Genomic DNA, 17875 nt, shown 5'->3' with positions numbered 1-17875 from the left:
ACGCACTTGCGTTGAAAATTAAAAAAGAATAGAAAACCCTCTGTTTAAAGCTGACAGATGCTTATGATTATTCCAAATTTGCTTAGAGTAAAAAAACTACCTAAATGCATATTTTTTGCAGCTGCTAGGAACCAAAATATTGCCACTAAATCATAAAAACCCTTTTTTTCACCAATTTTTTAACACAAATATGGATAGTTTTAATTTTTAAAATACACAAACTGTTAATCACATTTTCATGCTTTTAAATAAATTAATAAATATTCGCTTTTCTGCCACAAATAATTCAACTTAAATTCACCCGATAAAAACAAAAACCTTTTTAATCATTACAGAAAATATTCCAGTAAATCTTAGTGCACTCTCAAAGATTTTCCGGTTGAAACGAGCAGCTTGAGTGTATGTAATACGGTCTCCCGGTCGGATATTTAGCGCCAATCGACGTGCTTTTATTTTTGAAAATTGCCGTATTTTCCGAGTCTGAAATCACTTACCGAATTGACAATGAAAATGTAAAGCTTCGTCAATATTTTATCTTTGCTTCACTTACTTCGTTCAGGATTTATTGGCGTATTTTTCAACAGAACAAAAACGCTTTAAATTAATTAGAAAAATGCTGTTTGCTCTCATTAAGTCAAGTACATGGAAAAAGCTCTAAGCTATATATCTTCAACATTTCAGTTTTAAAGAACGAAAGAACACATAAAATAAAAGTCAGATAAGGGCAAAATGTTTTGTTCATTGTACGAGGGAATTGGAGCCAGTAAAAGCTGCTCGGACTCTATTCTTTGGCATATCTGGACAATAAGGGCCCGCAGATAGGACATATTATAAACTTGGTTTTTTAAAGGTTTTTAGATGTTGCAATCTAAAATTATACTTTACTGTGCGTATTTAGACACACTCTTATAATTCACGAGAATTTGTTTGGATTTAAAAAAACGTCTATAAAAATATGCAAAAAAGAGTAAAAGTTTGGCATAATTCAAATGGACATGATGAACACGTTACTTTGCAAATGATCCAAGGCATTCAGAAAAATGAACTTTCTTGTGTTATTTAATCCCGTTTTTTTTATGGAAATTCTGGGCAAGTTGGCAACGCCGCATTCAAGATATTTCATTATAGCCCACTTGACTTAAGGCAAATACTAGTAGACAGTAAAAATATTACAAACTTCCTGGATATTGCATTTTAATTTGGCAACATCTTGTTTCTTATTGAAATTAGGCAAAAAACATGGAAAGCTTTTTTGTAGACCATAAACCATCTCTTTTATGTCTTGTCAATTTTTCATATCTCTAATAGGAACAAAGATATTTAAGAAAAACCGCTACAGTGCATAGGACCGGTCATCCTAAGAAAGTCTCTTAAAGGGACATGGTGCTTAGGCCATCCAGCTTTTTACAAGTTCCTGAAGATAAAGGAAAGGAGGAAGAAGAAGAACGAACGTCAAAAGTTTGAGAGTAGTCAAGAAGAGAACAGTAGGAAAGAAGATGAAGATAGGCGAGACAACAGGAACAGTAAAAGAAGAAGAAGATGCTAATGCGCTTATAAGACAAACAGAGTAATTTCTTTGATATGCCTGAAGTAAATTTAAGAATATGTTTTATTTAAAGATTCAAGGCACTCAAAAAAATTTAATTTTTGACACATCAAAATTGATCTTTAACAACATCTTTAGACTGTTAAAATCATTAGTTTGATTCTTCTGAGGCTAAAAAGAAATTTTGAATTAAACAGGCTGGAATATAATTTTAATTTTTTTCAGGAAGTTAAAGTTCAATTTTTCGTGTCTTAAAAGTCACTTTTTTCTTCGTAATGGTTTATATATTTATTTATTTTTAATGGTTCACAAAAAAAATATTGTTACTCGTATCCCATTAAGTTATGCACAAAAATATACATGTTACATTTTTGTTTAAAAATTGGCTCCCCTAATAGTTTTTAATTAAAAAAATGTTCTGTTTAAATATAAATATTACCTGTAATTTCCCATGTCAACTTGCGATACATTGCGTATAGTGAGGGTGTGCCTATTGCCTCTGGATTGAGTGGTATGTTGCTCAGTAGTGCCCAGCTGAGTGGTTTCCTTATACCATAACACCTGTAATAAAAAAAGTTTCCACTCAGTAACTCTAATTTCTTTTGCTGAATGAATATTTAATGCAGTTTTTTAAGTAGATTCGTATTATACCTCCCAAAGATTGAAAAAAGTCTGTATAGCATGCTCAAAACTGTTATGGGCGTCGAAACAAACAAAATTAAAAACTGAGGACTGCGGAAACTGCGCCCGAATGGAAAACTTGACGTTTCCGAACATAAAACCGTATAACGGGGGCCCCGCGTACACAAAATCCTCCCAACTTTTAAATGAAAAAGTATCGAAGACCATAAAGCAATAAAAGGAAAATATTTGAAACGAATAGTGGAAGTTGACAGAAGTTGTTTCGCCTGAAAGTATTATTTTTCGGAAAAGCTAGCTTCGCGTTACGTTTATTTACAGTGAAGTTCGCTTTAAGTTTGTTTTTTTTTTCTATGATTTATTACGTAATCAAAGTTGAGCCAAAAAACCATCAACTCTTTGTAAATAAAATATTTAAGTGCCGTAGGCAGCTAAGTTATGCATGCATTAAAAATACAAATATACTTTTGTTTTAAACGCAATTAAAATAATTTTTTATTTTTTCGGAGTAGTTAACATCTGATAATTCTTATGTAGGAGGTAATTAAGAAATTTCGTTTATTAAAGGCGGACGAAATTAAATAATTCTATATTTTTCAGGCTATAGAAATATTTTTTTTTGTTTTTTCCAGCTACTCAGAATATAATTTTATGGGCCTACGAGGTCAATAAAAATATAAATTTTTTATTTCCAAGTAGTTTAACTAATTGTTTTGTTTCTTTCAGGTATTGAAATTGGATTTTTTTTTTGTTTCCTGTTAACAATTTAAATAAAAAAACCTCTTTTTTGCCGAAATATAGTTACGAAACTAAAACGTTAGAAAATCTGTTTACGCACCTTTTAAATTACACCTCGAATCTTTTTTAAAATATTTTGCACCTCAAATTAAGTTTTTGTGACAACACGCATGTACATCGGTACAAATCAGCTGGTGACACCTCGTATCTTACTTAGTTTTGCGTGGTTTGTAATGGCCGCTAGAACGGTTTTGGTGGCTGTGTGAATTTTAAGGTAAGTTTAGTGGTTTTTATTGTTGAAATTATAATAAATTTTATGATACTTACTTTATTATGCATAACTAAATTAAAATTTTATTTTAAAATATCGATTTTATCGTTTTTTATGCTAGTTTCTTGGCATTTTTGGGGACACGTAGATACGAGGAATCACATTTACCAATCTTATAAAATGACCGTACATACGTATTGTCACAAAACAGAATTAAATTGTTAAGGCTGAGTTTTTGTGCAAAAAAGAATTATTTTGACAGACTATAATATTAAACAGATTATTCAAATTATCCCTAATTATCCTATTTGGTTCTGCCGTTGGAAATAAATAAATAAATTACATTAAAAAATAACCTCAATTAAGGATTACGGCTTCCTCAAGGTTCGACTATAAATACGGGCAATAGTAAGCATAAAATGGTATTCATATTCCAGTAATGTGTACGTATTCCAGTAATGCAAAGGGTGCGATTTTTATACATTATTTTCTAGGGCTTTCGTGCGAATGTGTTACCGATTCCTTTTATGAAAACTACGCCAAAAAAACAAAAAAATTGACAACACAAAGATTTTTTACGTCTAGAGTAATTTTGCGTTTAATAATCGTATTTAACGTAATTTAAATGACTTCTGAGAGCGAAAATGAAATACTTGCTCCCCTTCAGATAGTCCTAGATAAAGTATAGTATAATATTTGACTCGCGTATAATGTCCTATTATTAAACTCGCCTTCGGCTCGTGGAATATAGGATACATTATACGATCGTTAAATAATAATAATATACTATTTCTTACAGATCAAGAAAATGGAACACAAAAAATATTCATCTCGTATTGAGAAAATATATGCCAACCTTCCAAAAACTGTTATACCAGAAGACAATACAGCACAAGGTAGTTCTGACGATTACCCCAATGAATCAGTGAGAAGTCTAGATTCACCTATTGATTTGCAAAATTGTATATTTTTCGATGAATTAGGAGACGAAATAACAGTTTCTACTACCCAAACAAACGAAGAAAATGAGAAAAAAATCATGTCGCCATCATTGAAGATGTTTCGCTTGGAAATATTTCTTTAGGCCTTTTGCAAGATTCTTATCTCTTGCATGATTCTTTCTTGGATAAACATCTAGGAAATGAGTGTGATGACCTCAGTAGTTGTTTATTAAACCTTAGAGAAGAATCGCATAGTGAAGCTGATTCACAAAAGCAGAATGCGGAAGTTGATGAAACGAATGAGTACGAAGAAATCCACCAAGGAAATAACGACCTCCTCCCAACCGACGATATGGCCTACAAGGACGAAAGTGAGTCATCCGATTCCGAAGAAAAAGGAACAAAAAGACCTATAGAAGATCTTGAAACTGACACCGAGGACTCTGAAGATGATAATGTGCCTAGAGCTAAAAGAAAAAAAGATGTAAAAAATGGACAGATTTTACAAATAAGAAGTTAAGGGAGCAAGGAAAAGCTTATAAAGGTTGGAGCAGACCTAAAGAGGCACCTGCCAAAAGAGGTACTGCAAGAGATGAAAGGAAAATGGGTCCTCCATGTACCTCAAATGTATGTTTAAAATCCAAATTAAGGAACTGTCAGGAAATTTCTGAAGAAGACCGAAAACAGTTTTTTATCAAATTTTAGTCCCAAATGAGTTGGGATCAAAGAAAAATCTATGTCTGCTCACTTGTTACGAAATCTGAGACTGCGCGCTTAACAAAGGGTCCGGGTGATGTTTCAAGAAGAAGCTCAACAATAAAATCCACCCTTAATATTAACGGTAGAGTATTGAAAGTATGTAATAAATTTGTTCTTTCGACATTAGGGCTTCAAGAATGGAGTGTTTTAACGTGGGTCCAAACGTGTGAGTCTGGTATTCATCCTTCAAAAGAGGCAGCAAACTCCACTGGGCGGAAAAGTAAGGGACCTAGAAGTGAGAGTTCCATTGCAAAAGAAATTCTTGTAGAGTTTCTGGATTCTTTAGCAAACCTCCCATCGCATTATTGCAGAAAATCTACCAATAAATTATATTTGGAGCCAATGGGACATTCCATATCAGCTATATATCGAGAGTACCAGAACTATAGCCTGGAAAAAAATCCCAATGCAAAGCCCTTATGTAGACATACGTTTGACTGCATTGTAAAAGAAAAAAATATTGCTTTTCAACTTCCCAAAAAAGATAAATGCAATACCTACTATTCCTATGAAGCCAAAAACTTAGATGATCAAACCTACCAAGACCATGTTGAAAGGAAAACATTAGCAGTGAAAGAAAAACAAAAAGACAAGCTTTTAGGAGCAGAAGGTAAAGCTATTATTTTAGCACAGGATGTGCAGACTGTAAAAATGTGTCCATCACTCAATGCAACGGCTTTATATTACAAAACAAAATTACTTTGTCATAATTTTACAATATTCAGTATTAATAGCCACCATTGTATTTGCTATTAGTTTACTGAAACCGAAGCCGACCTTACGGCTAGTACTTTTGCTACTTGCATTGTTGATTACATTTAGCAAATTAAAGACTTAAACAAACCCGTTATAATATGGAGTGACGGGTGCACTTATCGAAACCGAAATTCTGTATTGTCAAATGCGCTGTTAAACTTAAGCGTGCATAAGAACATTACCATTTACTAAAAATACCTTGAACGTGGACATACACAAATGGAAGTGGACTCGGTCCACGCTACTATCGAGAGAAATCTTAAGAATAAGTCGATATACTTACCTAGTGATTATTTAAAAATTACAACGGATGCAAGAAAAAAGAACCCTTATTTAGTTAAAAATATTAATTTCGACTTTATAAAAGACTAGTCTGTGTCACCTAAATATGACTCTATAAGACCAGGTCAGAGGGTAAATGACCCTACGGATAATGATATTAACGTTATCAGATATACCCCCGATGGCATTATTCAAATTAAGTTAGGTTTTAAAGAAGAATTTCAAAATCTTCCAGAACGACGAGTAGAAAAGACTGTCCCTGATTTATTATCATTTGTGCAATTGCGAAAAGCACCTATGAAGATAAAAAAACACAAATGGGAACATTTGCAACAGTTAAAATCTGTTATTCCAAAAGACTGTCATCTATTCTATGATCACTTGCCAAAGTCAGAATAAAAGTGTATCACACATATTCAGTTCCCATTTTTGATTTTTTATTAAAGAACAATTTAGTTCAAAAAAATCCCTAGGCGTAAGTATTTTTTAAAGCAAAGTTTATATTTGTTAATATCCAATGTTAAAGAGTTTTTATTTTAATGTTATTTTAAGAGTTTCGTTTTATTTTGCGGTTCGAGCGGTTTGGTTTAAAGAATTGATCTCATAAAATAAGCTTAAGTTCCAAAATTAACCTTTCCGTTTTTTGTAATTTAAAAACACAAGTTAGGAAAACATAAAGTTTGAACATTCATTTTGTTAATTTGAAGTTTTCGTTTACTTTTACCTTCTTACTTTTGTAAATAATAAAAATTTTGAAAAACACTAAATGGGGATTTAATTTTCTTAGTATAAATTAAAAAAAAAATTCCTTCCGCCCTGCACCGTCCATGTGTGATAATACGTATCTTTCACATTTCAGAAGATTTTTTTACGTGAAACCACGTAAGTGCTCTAAATCTTAAAAATATTAAATTTTAAAATATTTTGTACCAAAATACTATAAGAAAACCTTTGTTTTGTTAAAAAAAAAGCAGAAGAGTGACTTTAATTAAAATTATAAGTTTAATGAAGTTTTTTGCTCTCCTGTAAAATGTAGTGTTTGAAGATACGTGGTTTCACGAATTTTAGAAAACGGTAGATACATGGTTTCACTTCTCAATCGTTGTATGGTCTTTCTTCCTCCCGGTAGGTGAAACTGCATTGTAATATGTGAAAATAATTTAAATTAATAAATTATGTTCTTTCAGATAGTTCAATAATATATTTTTGACATTTTAAAAAAAAAAATTATTCTGGAGGTACTTGAGATTATTTTTTTTTTAGATTTTTAAAATAATTGTTTTGTTTTTTTAGGCATTGGAAATTAGAATTTTTTTGTTTCCTAGATGCAGTTGAAATAAAATATACAATAAAAAGAAAAATCCAGGCAGTTAACACTTATTTTTGATATATGTTGGAAAATTCTGTTCTTCCAGGTAGCTGAAATCAGATTTTTTTGAACCTCAATTTTTTTGTCTTAAGAATAAAATCTAAACTAAAATCTTTTTTGGATTTTAATAATATTTTTGTTTTTTCCAGACAGTTTAAAACAATTTTTTTCGACTCTTAATTTTGTTGTTTTCTAAAGAATAGTTAAAATAGAAAATGTGTTTTTCCAAACAGGTTTGCAATTATTTGCAATAATTTTTTTGATTTTTTTTAATAGTTGAAATTTAATTTACTATTGTGCTTTCTTCTTTTCTGTACTTATTGACTTCTGCGTTTTTTTTTCTGTTTCATTTTTTCATTTAACTTTTCTATCTAAATTCTACATTGTATTCATTTAGTACTCCCTTCCTCCATGGTGGCTGTATTTGTAAAGCAAAAAAAATCAATTTTTTGTTGCAGACAGGGGGTGAAAAAAGCTACATTCAAAAATTATTTTGACATATACAGACGTATATGTAAATGCCTCACAAAAGGCGTGGCAGATGAAAAGTTTTTTTTTTTAATGGAACATCCTATATAATATTTGATTTTCTGATTCTGCCTGAAAAATTTAAATAATTTGATGTATTATATATCTAATAGTCTTTCAATTAACGACTGTTGAAAATGGACTTTTTTCAACTTTAAGAGGTTATAGATCCATAAGTTTTCGTTATAAGTTAAGATAATTTTCACATTCTTATCTTAACTCTTTAAGATCATTTTAAGAACTTTTTATGACATACGTTTTTTAGCTATGCAATTTTTGTAATATTTTAGGGCCAAAAAAAGATAGTAGCATTTTTTCAATTTTATTGAACACATCTTAAAAAGTTAAGATAGAAATGTAAAAATTATTTTATGCAATAACAAGTAGTTATGGATCTACAGCCTCTTAAAGTTGAAAACTCAAAATTTCAATTGTCTCTAATTCAAAAACTACTTAGAAGAATCTAAAAATTAAATAATATATAAAGTCTCCCAATTAAAAAAACATAAACTTATACTATCACTCCTTTTATGAACACCCTCGAATAGGTCGAAATAGCTTTAAAATGTAGCTTTTGTCATACTCCGTACACCAAAAAAAAAGATTTTTTTTATTTAAAAATATAGACACAATGGAGGAAGAGGGTACTAAGTTGGCACGCTGTATTTATTGGACATACTAGTATACTAGTATGTCGGCCGACTAGTCTAGGAAATAGTTAAGAAATCCAGGAATAGTATATTGTATACCTAGTAGGAAAAGCTTAACATTCCCGGGCGATCGTAAAAATTGCCAATACGGAGTCCGGGAATGTGGTTTTCCTACGAGGTCTACATACTATTTTTCCGAAAATCGGGAATCATTAAAATTACGGTAAATTATTACTAATCATGTTAAAAATTTCAAATCAACATTATTAGTTTTCCCTTAAATAAAAGAAGCCATGAAACATTGTTTCGTAACTACGGAATCGAAGTACATAATTTTAAATTGTCAAACTTGACGAGTGAAAAGTTTATTTGTGGCGTCTTTCCAAAGTGTTGATTTTTTAACGTCTAGAAATAAGTATAACTATGCATACAACCGCTTCATGGACTACTGTACGAATAAAAATGTAACTTCTTTCTTGGAAAATGTTGTAATGGCATACTTCTTGGCGCTTGGTTGCAATATGAAATCTTCAACTTTATGGGCCAATTATTCAATGCAGAAGGCAACCCTTGCAATTAGACATGATGTGGATATATCTAAATATTTAAAACTTCGGGCATTCCTGAAACGGCAAGCACATGCCTATAAGCCAAAAGAATCCAAGATTTTAACTAAACAAGAAATAAACACATTTATTTAGGAAGCTCTATATAAGGAATATTTAATGATTAAGGTAACTTACAAAACTTCAAATTTTATTTGGATTCTTTACATGCTTATTTATTGTTGTAGCTAGCTGTAATATTTGGAATTTCCGGAGCTTGCAGAATGGACAAGCTGATTAAAATGACTGTACAAAATATACAAGACCTACTATCTAAAATTTTAGTTACCATACCGGATTCAAAAATCAATACATCAAGATCATTTATAGTAAACGAAATGTACTTAAATCTATACCGCAAGTATGTCTCTTTAAGACCAAGAGACATGAATACCACTCGGTTTTTTTTTTAAGTACCAAAATGAAAAAGGTTGTAGACAAGTAGTAGGAATTCACCAATTTAGAAACATGCCTAAAATAGTGGCCAGCTTTTTGAATTTGCCAAACTCGAAAGAATATACCGGCCACTGTTTTCGTCGGTCTTCTGCCACAATGCTTGTTGATTCTGGTGGAGATTTTACTAGTTTAAAGAGACTGGGTGGATGGAAATCAACAAATGTCGCTGAAGGATTTATAGAAGAGTCTCTTACTAATAAGGAAGCAGCGGCAAATAAAATTTTCACGGCGGAAAAAAATTAAGAAAGTAAATCTAATATTTCTAATACTGCAGTAGCGCCCAATATTAGTTATTGTCATACAAATAAAATTATAAGTTTGGAAAATATTCAACAAAATAATACTATTAGTTCCCAAGTTCTTCCAGTTTTCAATACTTGTACTAATTGTCAAATAACAGTAAATATAACAAATAATAAGTAATAATTTTAAAATATAATGTTAACCTTGTTTGTACTGAAATGTTTAAAAATAAAATTAGTTAGGAGAAAAGTTTACTGTATGGAAATAACATTTCCTTACAGTACAGAAATGAATATTTCCTTATATATATAGGAAATATTGACTTTTTCTTTCAAATATGTTATCAAAAATGTTATTATTTCTTATGGATTTTCGGAAAATAATCTTTTTTAATTTCTTACAGGCAGTCACTTAAAAATAAATTAAAAATAAAATTCTTTATTTTTTAAACAGTTTATATTTTTTGGTTGTTTTTTCCAGGCAGTTAAAATATGTTATATCTAGGATTTAGTTTAAGTTAAAAAATGTTAGTTTTCCATTTTTACTAGTTTCCTATTTTTACCCAGTTAATACAACTTTCCCTGTGTTTAACTTTTTCAGACAAATGAAGCAAATAAAAATACCCAAACGTTATTTGCTCAGAAAAAAAGGGGAAGTTTTTTATTTGTATTTATATTCGCGTAATTGAAATAAGTGTCTAAGGGGCAATTAAAGTCAAACACCTTCCCTTTTTAGACAGTATTTTTTTTACAATAACGTATGTCATTAAAATATTGTGCGTCGTATCCAATTAAGTTATACACGAAAATACATATTTCAATTTTATATTAATTATATAAGAAATTACTTATTGATTTCGCTCCTACCCTTGCCGCCTCCCTTTTATAACTCAAATAACAAACAATAATGATGATGCCTTTGAAATAATTTCCCAGCGGTAAATTTTCTATCATAATACCTCCGATGGCGCAGTTTGTTAGCAATTCACTTGAGACCGTGTATGTTTAGTTTGACGTGAGTAATAAGCTAATTGGTTAAAGTAATAAGTGGATTAACATTTTTTTACGTCTGTAAGGCGGCAATCGTAGGTTTTTAGTCCTAGAATATCATATAAAACGCCAATGAATTAGCATAAGCTTCCCACGTCCCTCAACATATTTTGCCGGGATCATTTAAATATTGAAGGAAAATCCGCAATCCAAGGGTCTTTTCGAACCCGCCGATCGGCAATTGTTGCCCCAATGAATATTTAAAAATGTTTACGAAGGTCCACGAATGTTGAATAAATATTGAAGAAATGTTACCTGTGCGGACGGTTCGGCGTAAACTATGCAAACCAATTGGGCCTCGAGACCGATGCCCGTGTGTACTGTGGCCCTTTCCACCTCTACTTCCGGCGGGTCTGAAACAAATGGAAACACATTTTAAATAAATAATTTGTTGGTTTGGATTTTTTTTTTGGAACAATACATAATATACTTGTTTAGGAGGGCTTGGTTATGCCAATACAAGTACTCTAATTTAATATTACTACTGAACCATATCCAAGTGGCCGCTGATATGCGACGAAAGAGTGAGTTTGCAACTGGGACAGAATAAGATGAACTTAATAAAAAATTGTAAATTCCCATCTTTGAACTAAGTTTACACTCGGCATATTTTAACCGTGAAATTTACGAATTTGCGTACCTTTTAGTAATATTTTAAAATAAATATAATACCTACTTTAGTTCAATTCAATTGAACTAAAATAATTAAATTCATTTATTATAGCTGATTTTTGAATTACTTGGCATTGCATTTTTAATATAAAATATTCATAATAAGTAAAAGTGGTATTTTATTCAATATATATATATATATTTTAACTATTTTTTATGTCAAATTATACGATAATAATAATAATAATAATAATAATAATAATCTTTATTTAGCATAAAAAAATTCATGGATGCCGCTTTATTCCGGTCCGCAAACACCGCACAGTGCTTCGAGCAATGAACAAAATTCAAAAACTCAAACCCAAAATTTGGAAAGACATTGTATCATTTATTATAAAGTACTACACCCTGTATATAAATATGTTGATATTTTTTCTTTTTTTGTAAAAGTGACTGTCTCATTTTTTCCTATTTTGTACCTGATGTTTGAGATCATACCATTTGAAAAGTGTGTGGTATTTAATCGTTTTTATAATTTTATATTATTTTTCAATCCTTATCCAAGCCAGGTATGTATGTACTTTTAATATATTTTTCTAATATTTTTGAGCATAGTGCAAATTTTACAAAAATTCTTTCAAAATTTATCTCAAAACAACCCTAAAGCAAATGCTTTATTAATGGGCTTGTTTGATAGCTTAATTTAAGCTCCTAAATGGCAAATACAGTTTTTGCGTTAATTTGCGGTTTAGCAAATATTTGTTTTTTTAGGACCTCTTGTCAGCATACCGCACAAAGATTTACTAGAAACATGGCTGTTGGCTTTTAAAAAAAGTAAAATCAAAGCAGTAAACGATAAAATTTATCATTTGATTTTTCGATTAACAAGTGACCAACAAAATAGAAAAAAAAAATTTTAAACTGCCGGAATTTTTTGTGCCAAAATGGGTCGGAATTAGAAAAAAAATTTAGAAATAAAACTAATTTTGTAATTTACCATAAGACATGGCTAGAGTTTAAAATGTGTTTGAATATTTATACTAGGATAATTAATGAGCCTGGACCTTCCTTGAAAACTAAAAGAAAACCTGCAAAAGATTTTACGGACAGTAGTCAAAGAAAACGAAAAAAAGACAAATTGCCGATTTGGTTTCCAATTATACATCGGAAGAACTAACTTTCGCCGTACAGGAGCCTGATAAATAAAATACAAATATCGTTGCAACAAGAAAGATTCTTTCCTTACAAGATACAATGGCACTTATTTTAGATTTGGACCTTTCTTAACCCTGAACTACTACCGACACATTTTTATTACATATGTACTACTGATGGGTCCTTAGGACCCATAATAATAAAATTGCCATAAAATCAATAAAAAAAAAACTTTTATTCAAAAAATTTAAAATTACTTGGGTATATTACAGTACATCGAAAAAAATCTAAAATTATTTTTCAGAACACTTAGGGCACAATTTCTTGCAGCATTGATTGCAAATAGGCAACTTACATATGTCATACTGGATAGCAGTTTTCCTATCCTTGTTGGTGGGGCATATGGCACACCTTTTTCTTTTACTTTTTTCAGGAGGTACTTGAGGCTGCTCAGAAACTAGATTCGCAACCCGCAAAAGTTCAGCAATGAGGATTCGTACATTTGAGTGCACCTTCTTGTTGGCCATTCTGAGTCGCAAATGTTCATCTATTAATTGCTTCCCAAGAGTTTTGATAAATGAGTATCGTTTTATATCTTTACCTTTTGATGTAAATTGGTACAATACTCGAGAATTTACACCTGCAATGTTCAATATAGCAAAAAAAATTACCATTGGCCAACGGTTAGTTCTTCTGGATACTGAATGCAACGCACATTTCACATCTAATGCGTCAACTCCAGATTTTGTTTCATTATAAAAATGAATTATGTCCGGCTATTTGGTTGTTTCATTGACAGAATTGTCATGATGCATGCTAGAAAGTAATATAACGCTTTTACTTTTTTTTGACACATAGCTCACTATAGTGGTTGAAAAAGTAAATCCAAACGTTGATGAATGAATTGCACGTTTTCGGTTCGATAAAAATTCAGGTGCTACAGATTTTTTATTTTTTCGTAAGGTTTCCACGTACGTCAAACTGTTTTTCTTGAGTTTGTCGATGAGTTCCACTGAACTGTACCAGTTGTCCCCGGTGATGTTCCTGTTGGTGCCTTTAACACACTCGACAAGCCTAAGAATCACTCTTATTGGATTTGATAATGTAGGCTTTTTTGCACCATCAACTTTTATTTCGGAACCGGCATAAATCTCTGCATCAACGAGATAATGCGTTTTAGAGTCAGCCAAAACCTGCACTTTATTTCCATATTTGGCAGGTTTGTTCGGAATATACATCCGAAATCCACAACTTCCTCGAAACAGTACAAGCATTTCATCTACAGTTAGGTAAATTCCCGGTGAATAACATGACTTTGATCTAGCTACAAACTCATCAAATATTTCCGACACAGCGGCCAACTTATCAGTTTTTACTCTTTCTTTTCGGGTTTCTACATTGTCAAATCTGAGACAGCTCAATAAAAAGGAAAATCTGGCCAGACTCATAGTAGCACGAAAAATAGGTCTTCCTGTCCCATCTGTTGCCGACTAGATGATTAGATTTAAAGATGGACCGAAGATACAACAACCCAAAAAACGCCTTGATTTCACATAAAATATGTTGGTATTTTAAGTAAACGAAGGCCAAAATTTAGTTTGTGACTGAGCAAACCTTTTAGACTTTTTACAGTTTTCTCTGGTGGAGGTTATCTTCAAATTGGTAAAATCAATTAACTTTTGTATCATCTCATTAGAAATTAGTAGACTCCAAGCATCTACAGGCTCACGTGGAGAATTATTACGAGCAGGGCCAATAAGGCCAGGCAAGATAGTAACCAAATTATGAGCAGGGGTCCTACCTCTAATACCTGCTGTTTTTGACCATTTGGTATTGTCTTTCCCATACCAACTGTTCCTGATGGGCAACTCTTCTTCTTCCGAATCGGAGTTTTCTTGCTCTGTTTCAGAATTGTGGTCGCTCAGTATTTCATTGTCCTCTTCATTCTCGTCACTCTCTTCAGCCAATCTTTCTGGTTCCTCTAACACAGCTTCTCTGTTTGGAACACCAACGGATACACTTTTTTCCTCGAGCCCATTTGGTTTGAGTCTTCAGAATCTAAAATATTTCTTAACGCATCTTCTGATAATGCCCTAGAACTGGACGCCATTGCGTTGCATTTACTGAAAGATAGTAGAAAAACACATTTTATATCTATTAACTTATACCTTATGGCCACTAGTACCTATTCTTGTGAAATAGATAAATACCTTGCAAAAAATAATAACGAAATAGATACTTTCAAACCAATAAGCAGTTATTAACTTCGTATTTACTACTGATGGGTCCTCAGGACCCAGTAAACACTACCTTCAAACCTCGCCGACACGAACGAATACTGAAGTATGAATCTATGCCGGCGAAATCACACATATGGTATGGCGGAGGAGTACCAAGACAGTGAGTATCCAATGTTGCCAAACTTAAAGAATATACCCTAAAAATAGGATGAGTCCTCAGGATGAGTCCATTAGTAGTAGCTACGGGTTAAAGAAAATACAATCGCTGAGGTCAGTTATTAGTAATTTATATGATGATTTGCTATCTTTTTATAAAGTTTTGTGTTTTCGAAGTCAATTGATTCCGCAAAATTTTACCTTTACAGAACAAGTAGCAGAAATTACAATACTTTTGTTGCAATATAGTAAATCATTAAAATTGAAATTAAATGAAAAACTCATTTCTGTTTGTAAGTATGGTTTTGATGGGAACATAGCATAGCATCTACAAACAAAAATTTAATAGTTCTGATACTATGACTGACAAATATTTGTTTTTAGTTGCTATGTCACGTCTTAAACTGGTAAATGAAGAAGGCGATGTTTTTCGGGAAAATTCTTGAATTTCGTCTACGTTTTATTGTAGACCCATAAAAATTTTATTTTCCAAAGAAAATTCCGACTTAGTCAAAGGCGAAAACGCCAATCTTAAGAACCAAATTGACAATTTAGAAAGTTGCCATATTTCAGTTAATAGTGTGGATGTGGAAGTGCAGTTTCAATTTCATTTTACCATGTTAGATTGTAGCTACATTAATACCCTATCAAAAATGCTTTATCTGTGGTGCATCTCCAAAAGAGATGAACAGAAATAAAGTTTTTTAAAAAGTTAGAAAAAATGAGAATCTTAACTTTTGGTTGTCATCCCTTCATTCGTAGATTCGTAGATCGAGTAATTTTTAAATTTTCACAAATTCAAGTAATTCTGTCTATATGACAAAAAAATAAATAACAAAATTTGAACAGCTTTGGAAAAAAACCAAAAAACTCTACATCGACATATACCCTTGGTACTACATGCCATCAAGCCATCAAGTGTGTATAAGCTCCTAATGCATGGAGGCGAAATTATTAAAAATTTTGAGTTGCCAGTAGGACTTTTAGATGGGAATGCTCTTGAAGCACGGCACAAAGCGGTTAGAAATCATTCAAGAACACATTCAAGAGAAAGCTCAAACAAGGACATGATGAATAGATTATTATTAACTTCAAATCCATTCATATCTTCTTTGAGAAAGGCTACAACTTCCATATCGCGAGAATATAACATAAATGATATTAAAGATTACCTGGAGGATGATACTTATTCTTTGCAACGGTATTCTAATATGTTACTTACAAATATTAATAACCTGAATTTAGACACGTATGATTCTGGTTTGCCGGAAAGTGATTATTTTGTTGTGTTCTTGTCCTGTTTTAGAACAACATATTTGTTAGTTTACTTACAACTCTTTAATAAATAATTAATAGATACAAATTTTTCTCACACTCATAAAATTTGACTTTATATAAACAATTATGTTTTATTGGCTCTTCACTATATTTTTTACATTTTTGAAGTTAATTTTTTTGTTATCTGATGATATTAAATTATTTTAGTAAAAACGAAACCTACTTTGGATTTTTTTATCCCAGGTGAACGTTTTGGAGGGTACTTAATTGAAAAAGTTTGGAAATGTATAAATAAACTTCATAATAGTTTTGGTTTGGTTTAAATTAGTTAAGTACAAAAAGAGTAGTGATTTTTGTCCCGTATTCCCATATCCTCGAAGCACTGTGCAACGTCTCCGTCTCCACCTAAATATTCCCCCAGAGTAGCCTATTCAAAAGTTGTTAAAAACCACATACAAGGCCAAAAATACACCCCTACTAACTTACTGTTTAAACCGATAAAGAAAAACTGCATAAAAAAAATTATACATAGTAAGAAAAATACATTATAGTTAAATAATAATTTAAATTTAAACATGCTCTTTTAAAAGTTTTTTTAAATGTAGTTAAACGATCACAATTTTTTATAGTAATTGGCAACATATTATAATTATACAAAACGGAATTCAACATTTGACGAGACGCACATCTATCGATTAGAATAAAATCATTACAATTTCTTGTGTTATAGTTATGTACATCCTTGAAAAATTTAATTTAATTACAAATATACTGTGGTAACATGTTATTTTTAATTTTAAATAACATATACATTAAACATAATTTTTTATCTTATAGATCACCTATTGCTGCCACGTTAAGCATTATTGAGATAGGTGAGTATCTATTACAGTATAAAATGGTTCTCATAGCTCTGTTGAGCAATGTTGCAATTTTTGTATTTTAAAATTTGGTAAATTATACAAGAATATCGCGCAAAATTCAAGATGTGGATATAATAACAACTTTATACCTAGTGACAACTTAGATCCTACACTGGTAATAAAACCAACTTTTTTTGCAATTTTGCAAATTTTTTCTTTTGAAAATTCTTTTTTTTGTGACAATTCTCTTAAAAGTTTTATATTTTTAAGATAGATTTTCATTTGCTTTTACTGGTTTTAATAGAACTAGAAAATTTTTTAATGTAAAGAGTACTTTCAAACACATGATTATTAAAAAAAAACTATTATGAACGTTTTACTAGGCAAATGATGTGCCAAGCAATTTATATTATAACACATCAAAAAGTATTTATTTGAAGGAAATCAAATATTAATAATTTTGTTCATTACTGCTGTAATTGATATCGGCGAAATATAAAATTTATTTATTTTGGTAATAATTTAATTATGGGTCGCTTAAACTTTATTTGATTTAATTTTATTAAAATTATGGAAAATTGAACTCGAAACAAAATTTTATATAATCTGATCCATGAGGGTTCTAACATTTATTTTATTGCATATTTTTAATGTTCAGTTAGTGAATTATAAGAGGAAATTTAAATTAATAAAATATATAGGTCTTACTACAAATCAGTGCATAATTTAAATGGATATT

General features: G+C 31.0%; 1 protein-coding gene across 1 annotated transcript in view; it reads right to left on the bottom strand.

Annotated features, from left to right (window-relative positions):
• LOC126733456 (opioid-binding protein/cell adhesion molecule-like) overlaps positions 1 to 17875 on the bottom strand; it is a 562254-nt gene that overhangs the window by 26585 nt on the left and 517794 nt on the right. Inside the window, exons 6-7 of the mRNA XM_050436774.1 lie at positions 11088 to 11185; positions 1986 to 2107 (exon numbers count right to left, since the gene is read on the bottom strand). Of these exons, the coding sequence (XP_050292731.1) occupies positions 1986 to 2107; positions 11088 to 11185 (220 nt within the window). The remainder of the gene's footprint in view (positions 1 to 1985; positions 2108 to 11087; positions 11186 to 17875) is intronic.

Source organism: Anthonomus grandis, chromosome 1 (assembly GCF_022605725.1).
Source record: "Anthonomus grandis grandis chromosome 1, icAntGran1.3, whole genome shotgun sequence".
Lineage (NCBI taxonomy): Eukaryota > Metazoa > Arthropoda > Insecta > Coleoptera > Curculionidae > Anthonomus > Anthonomus grandis.
The sequence above is the reverse complement of the archived record's forward strand: the minus strand, read 5'-3'. Positions and strand labels throughout refer to the sequence as shown.